We start from the raw sequence: 14,506 nt of genomic DNA, 5'->3' as shown, positions 1-14,506 counted from the left end.
TTCGAAGCACAGTATGACTGAAGCTTCCATTTTTAGGAAAACCATAATTTTTATGCCATTTTGGCAGAAATGCAACCCCTTTTACTCCAAATTTGTCATGCACAATCCTTGCAGGACCCTGATATTCCTTCTTATATGCAAGTATTGCCCCCATGTTAAATTTAAGGCTCTCAATATACAACTAGTATTATTACTACTATTGTTATTATTAATATTATTATTTAAACTTCAACCTATATAATTATATAAAGTGTTACTCAAGTAATGCTTTTCAATGTACTATAGTAAGTATTAAAACTCAAAGTATTAAAACTCAAAATAAGGCAATTTCTAATACAGACAACAAAATGGACTTTCTTATTGCAGGTTTCGTTCATAAATGGGAGGCAATTGAAAAAGTCCCCCTCTAACAAACATAAACAAAGCCTCAAGAAATTTTTTTTAAAAACACCTTGTTGCTGAAAAGAACTTCCAAAATCTCACAAAGACAAATGTTCTCTTGACTCACAAACAGACAAACTCATTCACTCAGCGCTTTTTATTGCTTTGTTAGCAAAAGGGACCCTAAGGCAAAGAATAGAATTCCTCCCTTTTCTTTTTCAGTAGCTACTTGTAGGCAAGACTTTGTAGCCTCCCTTTTAGACCATTCAACACTTAAAGATTCAGCTAAATCAATAAATAATTCACTAACCAATAAGTTGACAAGTAACAGGCACAAAAACCTCACTGTCAATATGAAGCAATACTTTACAATATCCTCCAGTACGTGAATGTCTATTAACAGACAACACTTAAACAATACAGACAAAGACACCACCAATTCTTTAAAAAACTACTGAATCGCATTTGCCACACACAACGTACCCCCCAAAACAGATTGCACCTGCATGAAATACTCACTCTGTGGTTGGCTGAAACAGCTAAGAGGCTGCCAGGTTCCCCAAAACTATGGAGATTATCCTCGATTTAATTCAAAATCGCCTGGCCAAGGGGCATCCTCCTCCGTTATCAGCCAAGCACAGCAGAACCTGTCCAATAGTCGAGGCGGGACCTTCAAATGTCCTGGATAAATCTGGATGGGGACTGAGTCAACAGTTCGAGACAAATGAGGCAGAGACAATTCAAAGTTTCAAGAAGAATGAGTGTTATAATTTGATATCAAAATGGAGTTAGAACTTACAATTCACGCATCACAGCACAGAATCGGAACGACCAGCCAGTTATAACTCAAAGGACATACTGACTGACTTCGACTTAAGTACATTCACTCCAAAGGTAACCCCCTTTGTTTACAAACTAGCATAGTAACAATAGAACTGCATACCTAGCCAACACCTTTCTCCTGCCACCCAACCATCAACAAATGGTCAGGAGCCGAGGTGTCTATCACAGGGCATACCACAAGCTTTATTACATTAAAACATAGTTTCTCACAAATGTTTATACTTATATTCCAAATTACTTTGACAAGTGACAAAGATTTTATTATTGTTGATCAATCATATTCATCTGATCATTGATCACAGCATGACAGAAACACACACAACACCATTACTGTTATAGGAATACTCATGAGGCTTTATATTTATTATCTTTATCTTATTATGTCATTTATAATTATAATTATTATTAATTGTTCTACACAAATAATGCTAATGACCTTTTAATTTGCACGAATAGCCTCATTTAAGAATAGTTTTCAATATTATTTCACCACTTGCAAATATTAAAACCTTCTGAATATCAAACTTCATTTGGTTGGTTTCATATTGTTTACATTTTCCTTTAAGAAAATAAATAAGACTTATTCATTCATTTATTTTTTAGAAGTCATATTTTTACGTCTCTTTGTCATTGTCACACTCTGACCTACAGAGGGCAGTGTTTGCTGAATGGCACAGTTTGAAAACACTAGTAAAATAGCAAAAATGAAAAAATAATAACTAAATAAACTAAAAAAATAAAAACTATCGCCAGACAGAATCCTTGATGATGCAGAGAAGAAGTGGGTTTTATTCACCTTTTTACAGAACAGGAAAATCATGAACAAAAAAGTAAGCACAGTAAGACTCTTATTTACACTTACAGCACTGAACAGACTGGTCCTGGGTCTGCTCTACTCAACACTGTTATTTACAGCACTGAACAGACTGGTCCTGGGTCTGCTCTACTCAACACTGTTATTTACAACACTGAACAGACTGGTCCTGGGTCTGCTCTACTCAACACTGTTATTTACAGCACTGAACAGACTGGTCCTGGGTCTACTACTGAGGTTCTGATTCTACATAATGTCTTCTAAATCCTAACAGTTTTTTTGAAAAAACGTATATAATGTCAGTGGTTCTCAAACCTTTTCATGTCAAGGACCCCAAAATGTATACGTATTTGGCCGTGGACCCCCATCTCAAAATATGTTGTTCCGGGGACCCCCCCAGAAGCAAAGATTTGAGTTACAAATGTTCGCTTTAAAAAATATATATTCAAAGATTTGCACACATTTTATAGATTTTTCAAAAATAGCAGATCTACATGCTCGTAGCGCGGCACTCGGTGCCACGCTATGAGCTTGTAGATCTGCTATTTTTGAATAGCCAAAGTGTAAAATAATGCTTTTTAGCTCAAATCAGGTTCCAGGTCTTAATGGGTTAAATAGGCTAGGCCCCTCCCATTGGACCGTACCAATTGAATCTGAATTGAATCCTCAATTTAACCAGCTAATTCCCAATGTCCAGAGATATTACAATTCATATACACATTTTAAAGCGTCATCACATATTACTCAGAGAGTTTCAGTGTCGATATAAGATCATTAAAAATGTAATAAAGTAACAATATATTTCATTTACAACACAAAGATCATCAATGATACCTCGCGAGTCGCGACCACCGCGACCCAGGCTGGGTCTCCCCACCGTGGGGGGCTCAAGGCTGGGTGGGTCTCCCCAACGCGGTGCTCGCTGCTTATGATTGTATAGTTATTTAAACACGAGTCCATTTGGTTACAGCAGACTTTTGGGATGAAGAAAAAAGAAAAAGAAAAAACTTCCGACATCTACACTTCATGGAGTTCATTTTTTGTACCAAATGAACCGAAATAAAGTAAGAAAAAAAACCAAAAAAGTAACAAAACCGGTAAGAAAACATTTTCGCGCACGTGCTCGCGGCATGCGTCCGCTCCCCCCATGTCATTTTCCATGCCAGCTCCCCTGAGTGACATTAAATAACAGACAGATATACATTACTATACAGAACATCATATGAACATTTTAGAAAATAAGAAAAATTATGAAATAATATGTACAGTAAAAGTTTGAAGGGGGGGGGGGCTGGGTTAAGACCATTCTTTATCATTACTACTTATTAACAGCTTAAGCCCTTTATACTTCATCATACGATGAATATAGCAAAGGAAATACTGATCTATGAGCTCAAAATGTGTCGCAATGCCACACGATGTGAGCTTGTAGATCTGCTATTTTCAATTAGCAGATCTAATTCTTATCCTAAATCAGTGGTTACTGATACCCCCAGAAGCAAAGATTTGAGTTAAAAATGTTTGTTTAAAAATAAAATATATATATTCAAATATATGCACACATTCACGTTTTTTCAAAAATAGCAGATCTACAAGCTCATAGCGCGGCACTCGCGCTATGAGCTTGTAGATCTGCTATTTTTGAATAGCCAAAGCTAAGTGGTTCAAATGATTGTGACGCTATGTTAACTCATTTAGCTGGGGACCCCCTGGTACCCCCCCAAGGACCACTGGTTGAGAAGCACTGTCCTAAACAGAGAAAGCCTGGTTAATGTGGTTAAACATAATAAAGTATTATTTACTATTCTGCATGATGCATCATTTAACTTTTGATTTGTTAAGTATATTTTCATTAGGCCTGTCACAATTATTATATAATCATTTAAATGCAATTATTTGAAATTATCACAATTATTTTACATAATCGTCATAATCGTTTCCATGTTGAAAACTGTTCATTCATTTTCAAATGTAAAGAAAGCAAAAACAGCAGATCTACAAGCTGACAACGTGTCACAAAGTGACGGGTTTTCAGCTATTTCTGCTATTTTCCCCGTTTTGTAAAGTATAAAATGATGAAATATGAAGTTATTTGTCAAATCTGCCCTGTGCAACTTTAGTTTATGAAGTCTAAATACTAAAAATAAGTTTAGATTTGTATTATGTTCTAATGTTCAATGACAAAAACACTGTTAAATCATTAATCGCAATTATTTGTGTGACAATTAAGCGTCAAGTGAAATGTCATAATCGTGAAAGCCTTCATTTTGATCCTAATAGTTTTGTACTTTTAATTGAGTTAAATATTTCAGTAATGGTTACTTTTCAGTAAATGGTTTCAATGTATTTATTATTTAGTCACATGATCTTGTTGATTGGTTCAATATTCATAAAACCCACAGACTCACTTAAACCACCTTAACTTTCACTTCAAAAATAGCCGATCTACAAGCTCACAACACGCCGCGATGCGACACGTTGTGAGCTGGTAGATCGGGTATTTTTGCTACTTATGTGTTACACTGTAGTATGATGAAGTTATGAAGTAGGGTATTAATTACCCTAACCCAAAAAAACTAAAAAGTTTAAATATGGAGATATGAGGTTTCTGCCCGACAACAACGATATAACAGTATAAAATAAACATTCTTCAATGTCAAATAAAAGCGTGTTTGATATTTAGTCCAGATGTATCTCTCACACACACACACACACACACACACACACACACACACACACACACACACACACACACACACACACACACACACACACACACACACACACACACACACACACACACACACACACACACACACACACACACTTCCTGTGTCATCTTATTATATAATGAGTAAGGACCAACAGTATGAGGGTAGGGTTGAAAATGGGTGAAGTGCTCCTTTAACTTCAGCTGTGTTTACCTGTCAAAATGTCTGCTGTGAAAAGATTAATATTATTGATTGATTTCACTGCTGCTTACAGTGTTTGACAGCTGTTGTTTGTACAGCTGTTGTTGTTGTTGTTTTGTTTTGTTTGTTTGAGTGCCCTTGTTGTTTTCATCTGACCCCCTGACCTCCCTATAGAGTCTATATCTGATAACATCCCCGAGAGACGTGTCTCTAATTAACAGATTTTGATATCAATGGTTTCAGCATCACCAGCCTTTCCAATACCGAAATAAGGGTAGAGTTTGTCAGTGAAAGTGTCTTTATGAGTGTAGATGTGAGTCATGTCTTCAGGGTCGTAGAAGGACACCTCCCCCCCGTCATAGTCCAGCTCAACTCTGATCCTCTCAGGATTCATCTGCAGTGAGATGGTTTTACCACACCCATTAGTATAGCGACCATCCTTCTGCCTTAAACACCAGATTCCATATTCTGATGTGGCATATGTCTTTCCCTTCCTGTCAACAGATTCTTTAGCCACACCTATAAACCAGGAAGGGTGGTCGCCAACCTCTACCTCCCAGCTGTGTTTTCCTGAACTGAAACCCTCTGAACCCAGAACATCAGCATAATGAGTGAACCTCTCTGTGTTGTCAGGAAGCTGCTGCTTTGTGTCTGCATATCTCACACTGGTCAGGTCTTCAGACAGACAGAGCCTGGGGGATGCTGTGTTTGGGTCCAGAATGATAGGAGTGAACTTGACCCTCTCCTTAATCTTCTCCCAGACTGTGAAGCTCAGGTTTCTCAGGTGTTTGGTCACGTCTATCAGAGCTCCTGAGTCCAGCTGTGGATCTGACAGTGTACACTGGACTCTGGAGCTGGTCTGAGTGTGTTTATAACTGCTGAGAAATGACACACTGTGTTTCTGCAGCTCTTGTTCTACAGCAGAGATGCTGTCTGAGAGAGAGGAGATCTGCTTCTGAATGATCTGAATGATCTCCTCCTTCTGCTCCTCTTCCTCCCTCAGAGCTGCCAGTCTGGCCTTCTCTTCCCCTGTCAGCAACTGGTGGAGCTTTTTAAACTCTGCTCTGATCTGCTTCTCTGTGGCCAAAACCTGCTTCTTGTTGTGTGGAACCACTTCATTATTATACCTAGTTTGAATGTTTTTGCATTTGGTCCTCTTGTCCTTTAGAGTCCTGAGGTCAGACTTCAGTTGGACCTTCAGGTTGTTGACTGCTTGTTCTATAGGAACCAGCTTGTGACCAGGGTGGTGAGAGGAGTCACAGATACGACACACAGCTCTCTGTTCTTCCTCACAGAACAGTTGATGCTCCTCTGGATGTTCACAACTCAACACCTTGACTGGAAGTTTCCCCACTAGATCATTCCTCTGGATCTTCTCCAGGAGGTTTTTTGTAACCTTCACAGCTGTATCAGGATATGTTTGTGTCATCACATCTACTGTTTGCTGCCTGGTTGCAGTTTCCAGCCTGCATTTCGGAATGGAGCCTTTGGAGTCCTTTTCCAGGAACCATTGGAATATATTGAATTCATCAGCACTAAGATCCTGAAGGATCCCTAACAGACATTCGTGTGCCATCACTAATTAAGGGCTGCAATGAAGATTCAGGATCTGAAAAGAGTAAGATGTCAGAACAAGTTAAGTAAGTATGATATCAAACCATTTATATAGACATACAATATGTCATCAAATCTGTCAGATATCAGGTGATCAGGTGATTTTTCATTCTTCTTTGATTTAATATCCAAAACATTATCTGGGAATTGACACAAGACCCCTCAGAGAAACATGTGTATGGTTGTAGGGACATGTTGTTCAAATGAGATTATAACAAACTAGAAAAAGTGCTCCTCAGAGCACAGGTCTCCACCAGGTCAGGTAGGTTATTGTGGTCTAGCAACGTTCGGGATTCGCCAATCAGGAAGGAAATGGAATATGAAAAATCGGACGGATCCGCCTTGATCACCTTTACAGAGATAATGTGTACCGATTTGCATGATTTTTTCAAAAATCGGGGTGTAGCTATAATATGGCAATGGTAAAAGAGTGGCATTTGTTCCTCAACGTAGTGCGAATGGGCGTGCAAAGTTTCACCGCAATCGGACGCTGCGTTCATGATTTGCGGCATTTTGTTCAAAACAGGCCACTCTTGCAAACTTTAGATGTCAATCTTAGCCAATCAGGATGTAATAAGAAAAATCAAACAGATCCGTCTTGATCACATGACTATACAGGTCATGTGCACCTATTTGCGTGAAGTTTTGATAAGATCTGAAGGAGTATTATAGAAAAGATAGTTTTATATAAGTCCTATCGGCCTATCAATTAGGCCGACTTTTTGATTGAAGAAAAATATGAATTCAGATCATAGTTTTACTGCAAAACATGGTGTTATTCTGTGAAACGACGTTGTTTTGAAAAGAAAATCCTACAGCCTTCAGGTCTATGTTATCTTGTCAACTTCTTGAAGTGCGCATGGTACTTTATTTCCCTGTGTTTAAATTAAGACGGAACTGCTAAAAATGACTGTAATGTAATGTAATGCAGTCTTATGTGGTGGCTGTGCATCTGTCTGCAGGCACCACTTTAGGTTGGGGGGAAAAGTGCATTTGCACTAACAATTAAATGAAAAGTAAATATTAACCATTTAACCGTTGGTATTAACTAGTTACAACTTTCTTAACAGTTACCAGTTAAACAGTTAACCATGAATATTTGTCTATTGTTTTTGTTTACATAGACCTGTTTGTGGCCCCCGACCTCAATTTATTTTACAATTTTGTCTCCCAGTCTAATCTAGTTGAATACCCCTGCCGTAGGGCCTTTGATTCCTTCTTGAAACTCTGCCTTATTAACTCATTCACTGCCAATGACTTGAATTGAAAAACGCCCACAGCGCCAAGGACGAGATTTGACTTGAACTTAAATTAGTTTTTTTGTTTTTCAGATTCTACCGGACCCCCGTGCGTGTGATGAGCCGATCTCCGTGAGGACGGCGGTCACGAGAATATTTTCAAAGCTACAGTAAAATCTTAGTTTTCGCTGGCAAGGGGACCGGAGACGGATTAATTAATTAACTAGAAAAAGTGCTCCGAGGAGCACAGGTCTCCGCCAAGTCAGGTACGTTATTCTGACCTCCTGGTGGAGCTATAATAGGCCAATGTGAAAAGGGTGCCATTTATTCTTAGGTCTTTCATGGCAAGACACTGCATTCATGATTTGAGGCATTTTGTTCCATAAATGTGTTTTGCTAAATTAGACCTGCTGGTGGCGCTATAACAGGCCAATGTGAAAAGGGTGGCATTTCTTCCTCGGCTTAATGGGAATGTGCGTGTGAAAATTCACGGAAATCGCAAGCTGCGTGCATAGTCTGAGGCTTTTTGTTCAAAACGGACCAATCCTGCAAACTTTGGAAGCCAACCAAAGGCAATGAGGATGGAAAATCGGAAATCGGACAGATTCGTGTTGATCACATGACTATAGAGATACTGTGTACCGATTTGCATGACGTTTGGATCAAATCTGTAGGAGTAATGTATAAAAATGGGTTTTGCACAAATCGGCCTCCTGGTGGCGCTATAACAGGCCCATCTCGGTGCCAGAGATTAGCTGCTAACACACAGACAGGACGGACACACACACACGGACACACGGACGGACGGACGGACGGACGGAGGGTAAAACATACTCTCTCGCCATGCCTTTCGGCCTGGCGGAGACAATTAATCAATTAATTCCTGGCAGTGAAAGGGCCTTTGGTCCCTTATTGCATCTCTATCTTTGTCTCCGACAGGCCGAAAGGCATGGCGAGAGAGTATGTTTTGCCCCCTGTCCGTCCGTCCGTGTGTGTGTGTGTGTGTGTGTGTGTCCGTCCTGTCTGTGTGTTAGCAGCTAATCTCCGGCACAATTAGCCCGGTTGCTCCGAAACTGTGCACACACACTGAATGCCAATTCAGAAACTCTGCCCCAATTTTTTCACATGGCCCTGTTATAGCGCCACCAGGAGGCCAATTTGTGCAAAACTCCTTTTGCATTACTCCTACAGATTTTATCCAAACGTCATGCAAATCGGTACACAGTATCTCTATAGTCATGTGATCAACACGGATCTGTCCGATTTCCCATATTCCATCCTCATTGCCTATGGTTAGCTTCCAAAGTTTTCAGGATTGGTCCGTTTTGAACAAAAAGCCTCAAACTATGCACGCAGCTTGCGATTTCCGTGAATTTTCACGCGCAGATTCCCACTAGGCCGAGGAAGAAATGCCACCCTTTTCACATTGGCCTGTTATAGCGCCACCAGCAGGTCTAATTTAGCAAAACATATTTTTGGAACAAAATGCCTCAAATCATGAATGCAGTGTCTGATTGCCATGAAAGACCTAAGAATAAATGGCACCCTTTTCACATTGGCCTATTATAGCGCCACCAGGAGGCCAGAATAACGTACCTGACCTGGCAGAGACCTGTGCTCCGAGTCTTCCGCCACTTTTTGCAGTTCTGGCTTAACCGTGCAGTGCAATATGATAGAGGGTCATGGAAAACGGCCAAGAAATGAATCCCACAGTCATTCGTCAAAGGGTGGCGCTGTACAGTAGCACTCAATTGAAAAAAGCAGACTTAATGCAAACTTTGAACAGGTATAACTCATGCCCTGTTTGAGCTATTGCCATGAAACTTCAAGACACATAAGTCTCCTCATGACAAACAACTTTCACACTCTGACTTTTGACCTTTAGATCTCCCACCATTTTGAATTATATGAAAAACAGTTCAAATCTATCTCCTCCTGCAGAATGTTTTAGCAATGTGCACGAAACTTTTTACACATGAACTTTGGACCATTATCTAAAATTCCAGTGGAAGAGCAGTGAAAACGTGAAAAGATGAAGCTTTTATAAGCCAATGAAAATTGCAGCTTAATGAAAATGATTCTTCTGCCCCTAACACATAAATGCAGAGTCATATTTGTATGAAACTTTGCAGTATGGTAGAGGGTCATTCCAAATATCACTGAAACCAATCTTACTCCACTTGGCCAAAGGGGGGCGCTATAGCAATCGTTTGAAAATGCAAACTTTAAACAGACGCATTGTGAGCGACGCGTTGTGAGCATGTAGATCTGCTATTTTCAGAGCACAAACCACAGCGCAACCAAACATAACATGACTTTTAGTTCTACTGGATCTCCTGTTTAATATTAAATAATGTATTTCATTATTATATTCAAATGTAAAATCATGTTCTTTTTGCACTTTCTTAATGCTCTGTGTTATTGTCTTAATGCTTAATGTTGTATGTTATACACTTTGAATTGCCATGTTGTTTAAATGTTATACAAATCATGCATTGCCTTGCCTACGTCCACATTTTACAGTCTATGTTCAGTATTCATATCTGATCTAGAGTCCGCCTACTGTATCCTGTCATTTCCACACACACATACATGAACACACACAGACTGTTTCCGTATCCTGTGTAGACAGGATATACAAAGTGTAAAGTGAATGGATCCCAGTCTACCATGTGTTTAGGGAGGTGGCTCTGTATCGTCTATGATATATATTTATACAGGATGTGTTTTGTAGATAGGATATGTTCAGCCTCTTTGGATAAATTAGGACTTTTCATGACATGGTTTATTCTCACTTTCCTTCTCTTGTCAATAAGCTGCATATATCTCTACTAAACCACAGGCTGTCGACACACAGACAACACTTCCTGTGTTGCTCGTATGTCGACGGACTGTACTGTGTCTTCATTTAAAAAATGATGTTTAAGTACTACAAAACAAAATGTCCTAATGGCAGATCTTAACAGCAATTCATATTTTGCTGCATTCGAGGCACTTTCTACATCATTAATTTTAAGTTGTACATATTGATAAATGTACATAATGATAAGTTAAACTCCCTCACAATTTAAACGACACACAACCCAGTTTGAATTTAAATATTCTGTTCTGCTTTTATTCCATATTTTACATTCTAAGTTCATAAAGTCTTACCTGTTTATATGGTTCTGTCTGAGGAGAAGATGTGTCGTGTCTCAGTGCAGGTTTGGTTCAGTCACTGACGAGTAGGAAATGTTCATAACACTTTATACACTTCCTCTCCGTAAAAGGAAACGTATCGTCACTTAAGATTTTGATTGGTTCAAAATGTTGACGAGTCAGCAGACATTATGGATGTTGTCTAACTGTCCATTTTGATCAGAATGGTGTTTGATGACGTGAACGCACCAGTTGAAGGGTTTTATGGGTGTAACTTTTTGAGGGGGAAACCAAAGATAATTAACTGAAACAGTTTTGTGTATTTATTTACAAAACTGAAAAGCTAACTAGAGAAAATGTTCCTAGTTTTAGTCTTTAGCAAAAATCTAAAAAAATTGCAGATCTACATGCTGTCAACGTTGTCTGCATGTATCTGATATTTTTACTATTTTCTGACCTTGTTGAATCTTGCCCCTGACAAATCCATACAATAAAAAAAAAAGAAGAAATTCAAACAAAACCGATAACCTTGTTTTGTACAGAGCTGTGCAGAGATGGTGGTTGCAGAGAGACAGCTGCCGTTTGCCAGGCTTGTGGTTTAGCTGCTAGAAATGATGTGCAGTTTCTCTGTGCGACCACATCCTCTCCCCTACAGTTGCCTTCGGCTCGTGGGTCCCAAGCTATTTTTTATTTATTTAAAAACAAAAGATTAAAAAAGATCTTCAAACATGTCCACCCCCCCCCCCACACACAAATTTATATATATATATATATATATATATATATATATATATATATATATATATATATATATATATATATATATATATAAAAATTCAAACATTTCCACCCCCACACAAATGTATATATATATATATATATACATTTGTGTGTGTGTGGGGGGGGGGGTGGAAATGTTTGAAGATCTTTTAAAATCTTTTGTTTTTAAATTTAAAAAACATAGCTTGGGACCCACGAGCCGAAGGCAACTGAAGGCAATATATATATATATATATATATATATATATATATATATATATATATATATATATATATATATATAAAAATGAATGAGGAAGTCCTCATGACAACACAACTACTATAAACAGTAAAATACTGCTAACAAAACAAAGTACATATTATATTGGCAATATAATATTATGGCAGTTAAATCCGTTTATAATAAATCAAAATAAAAGTGTAGGAATAGACAATGCGGCAAGTGAATAGATTAATGGGGGGGGGCAAGAAAAATCAAAATCAAGTGACATTCAATCAATGAATTGCTTATTAAACCTTGTAACTGACTCTAATGTCACTGATGAGGTCAACTAGTGTTTTAGGCCTCCTGTGTATGTATGTGTATAACCTGCAGGGGGAGCTATAACACCAACATTTAAAGAAAGCAGAAAGCTGAGTGGAGCCTTTGTTAAACAGCTTTATAAATGAAATAAACGCTGAACCCTCCTCACTGATAGAGCTGCAGGACAGTATGACCTGTTTCATAACCACCACGGAGGAAAGCCTGGCTGCCTCACCGTCCGACGTAGCAGTATAAATCGTTAAATCGTACATATACACACACACACACACACGTAAGTAGCAGATATGTATTATGTATAAATGGTGTAGCAGACAGTGATGGAAAAAGTCATAGACGGATTAAAGTGAAAATGGGCCCTGTGCACAAAATCGCAACGGAGCCCCCCCCCCCCCGCGCGTATGAGTCCCGGACCTGTGCGCAAAATTTTGCGCGCACGGTTATTGCGGTTATATTGGCCGTTTTTGGGCGTTTTTTGTTACTTTATTTCGGTTTTAGGGTTAGGGTTAGGGTTATGTTATTTAATTCTTATTTTTCCCTGATTTTACCGATTTTTTTATCCAAAAAATAATTATAAAAAAAGAAAAAAGAAAAATATATTATATATATATTGTGGTTCACAATATATGTGGTTCAAAATGTGGTTCAAAGTGTTACTTGAGTTAAAGTACAAGTATTAGTCTAAAAGTATTGGCATCAAAATATACTTAAAGTACCAAAAGTAAAAGTGCTATACTGTTTGAAAATAGGGCATAGCAGTGGCGGCCATTTTCTGGTTCCACTTCAAAATAGTCAATGTATTTTTCCCATTGACATTTCCAAAAATATTTACATCAATTATTTTAAGCCTAGAATCAAGCCATCCAGGGTCCTGGTGAATCATGACCATAAAACGTTTGATTCTGTGAAAACAAAGGGTATTTATTAATTAAAGTATATCATATAATTACATATAAAATAAAATAAAATCACAGAAAAAAATGTTTAATGGTCATGATTCACCAGGACCCTGGATGGCTTGATTCTAGGCTTAAATGAATTGATATAAATATTTTTGGAAATGTCAATGGGAAAAATGCATTGACTATTTTGAAGTGGAACCAGAAAATGGCCGCCACTGCTATGCCCTATAGCTGATCTACAAGCTCACAACGCGTCGCATCGTGACGCGTTGTGAGCTCGGCTATTTTCAAATAGCCTATAGGTATAAAATAGGGCTGAAGTGGTTCATGTTTGTAGTACAAGTACAAGTATTGAAAATTGGAAATACTCCAGTAAAGTAAAAAAAATACCACATTTTTTTACTTAAGTACAGTACTTGAGTAAATGCACTTACTTTACACCACTGGTAGCAGAACACCATCAGAGCCAGTGTGCCCCAGAACACCACCTGGACACAATACAAAGCACGACAAAGCGTGAGTGGTAAGCTAGATATCCGGCCTCGCAGACTCTTGGCTGAGGATGGCCAACTCCTGAGAATGGCCAAGGTCCTCCCTTTGGCTACATGGCTACACAGTGGCGCGGGAAGGGGGGGGGGGGCTATGGGGGCTGCAGCCCCCCTAATGGTGGGAAGCAAAAAAAATATATATATATATATATATTATTATTTTTTTGTAAATTAAAAAATACATATAATTTTCAAAGTCTATACACACACATATATATTTTTTAAAAAATTATGTATTTAACTTTGGGGAATAAAATATTTGTTGGCAATATGCCAGGATGAAGAGGAGGAGAGGCACGCACGCATGCACATGCACGCGCGCGCGCGCACACACACACACACACGTCATGTTTACCTGAATGCACCTGACACACCTGACTGTTCTAAACCAATCAAAATCTCACCTGAGAATGTGTTGTCTTGTATAGACAGGTAGAAGACAAGACCTTCTCCTTAGACTGAACCATAGAAACACAGGTAAGACTTACATTAAATATGGAATAAAAGCACAACAGGGTTTATATTTATATTTAACTTGGGCTGCATGTTGTTTATATTGAGTGAGTGATGGGTGACTATAGACTACTTATTGGAGAATATGAATAAGGATAGGATAATTCCTTTTAACAGGACGTTCATGAAAGTCCTTGCGGGCTTGTTTCCAATGAGGGCCTGTGAGCAATTAGGGGTTAAGAGTCTTGCTCAGGGACAAATTTCATTTCATCGACACATATGCTGGCGTGGCCTGGAATCGTACCTGGGGCAACCAGGGCCTCTGGCTCCCTAGGCGGGCGC

General features: G+C 38.7%; 1 protein-coding gene across 1 annotated transcript; it reads right to left on the bottom strand.

Annotated features, from left to right (window-relative positions):
* Nucleotides 1-5,157: 5,157 nt before the first annotated feature.
* On the bottom strand, nucleotides 5,158-11,046 carry LOC308101250 (zinc-binding protein A33-like). Its single transcript, XM_080450649.1, has 2 exons — nucleotides 10,956-11,046; nucleotides 5,158-6,559 (listed from the first exon to the last, which is right to left on the bottom strand). The coding sequence occupies exon 2, from the start codon at nucleotides 6,524-6,526 to the stop codon at nucleotides 5,165-5,167; it is 1,362 nt and encodes a 453-aa protein (XP_080306775.1). The 5' UTR covers nucleotides 6,527-6,559; nucleotides 10,956-11,046; the 3' UTR covers nucleotides 5,158-5,164.
* Between the last annotated feature and the right edge of the window lie 3,460 nt (nucleotides 11,047-14,506).

The sequence above is a fragment of the Gymnoscopelus braueri genome (genome assembly GCF_963280865.1).
Source record: "Gymnoscopelus braueri genome assembly, chromosome: 15".
Taxonomy (NCBI): domain Eukaryota; kingdom Metazoa; phylum Chordata; class Actinopteri; order Myctophiformes; family Myctophidae; genus Gymnoscopelus; species Gymnoscopelus braueri.
This window is presented reverse-complemented; position numbering and strand designations above follow the sequence as displayed.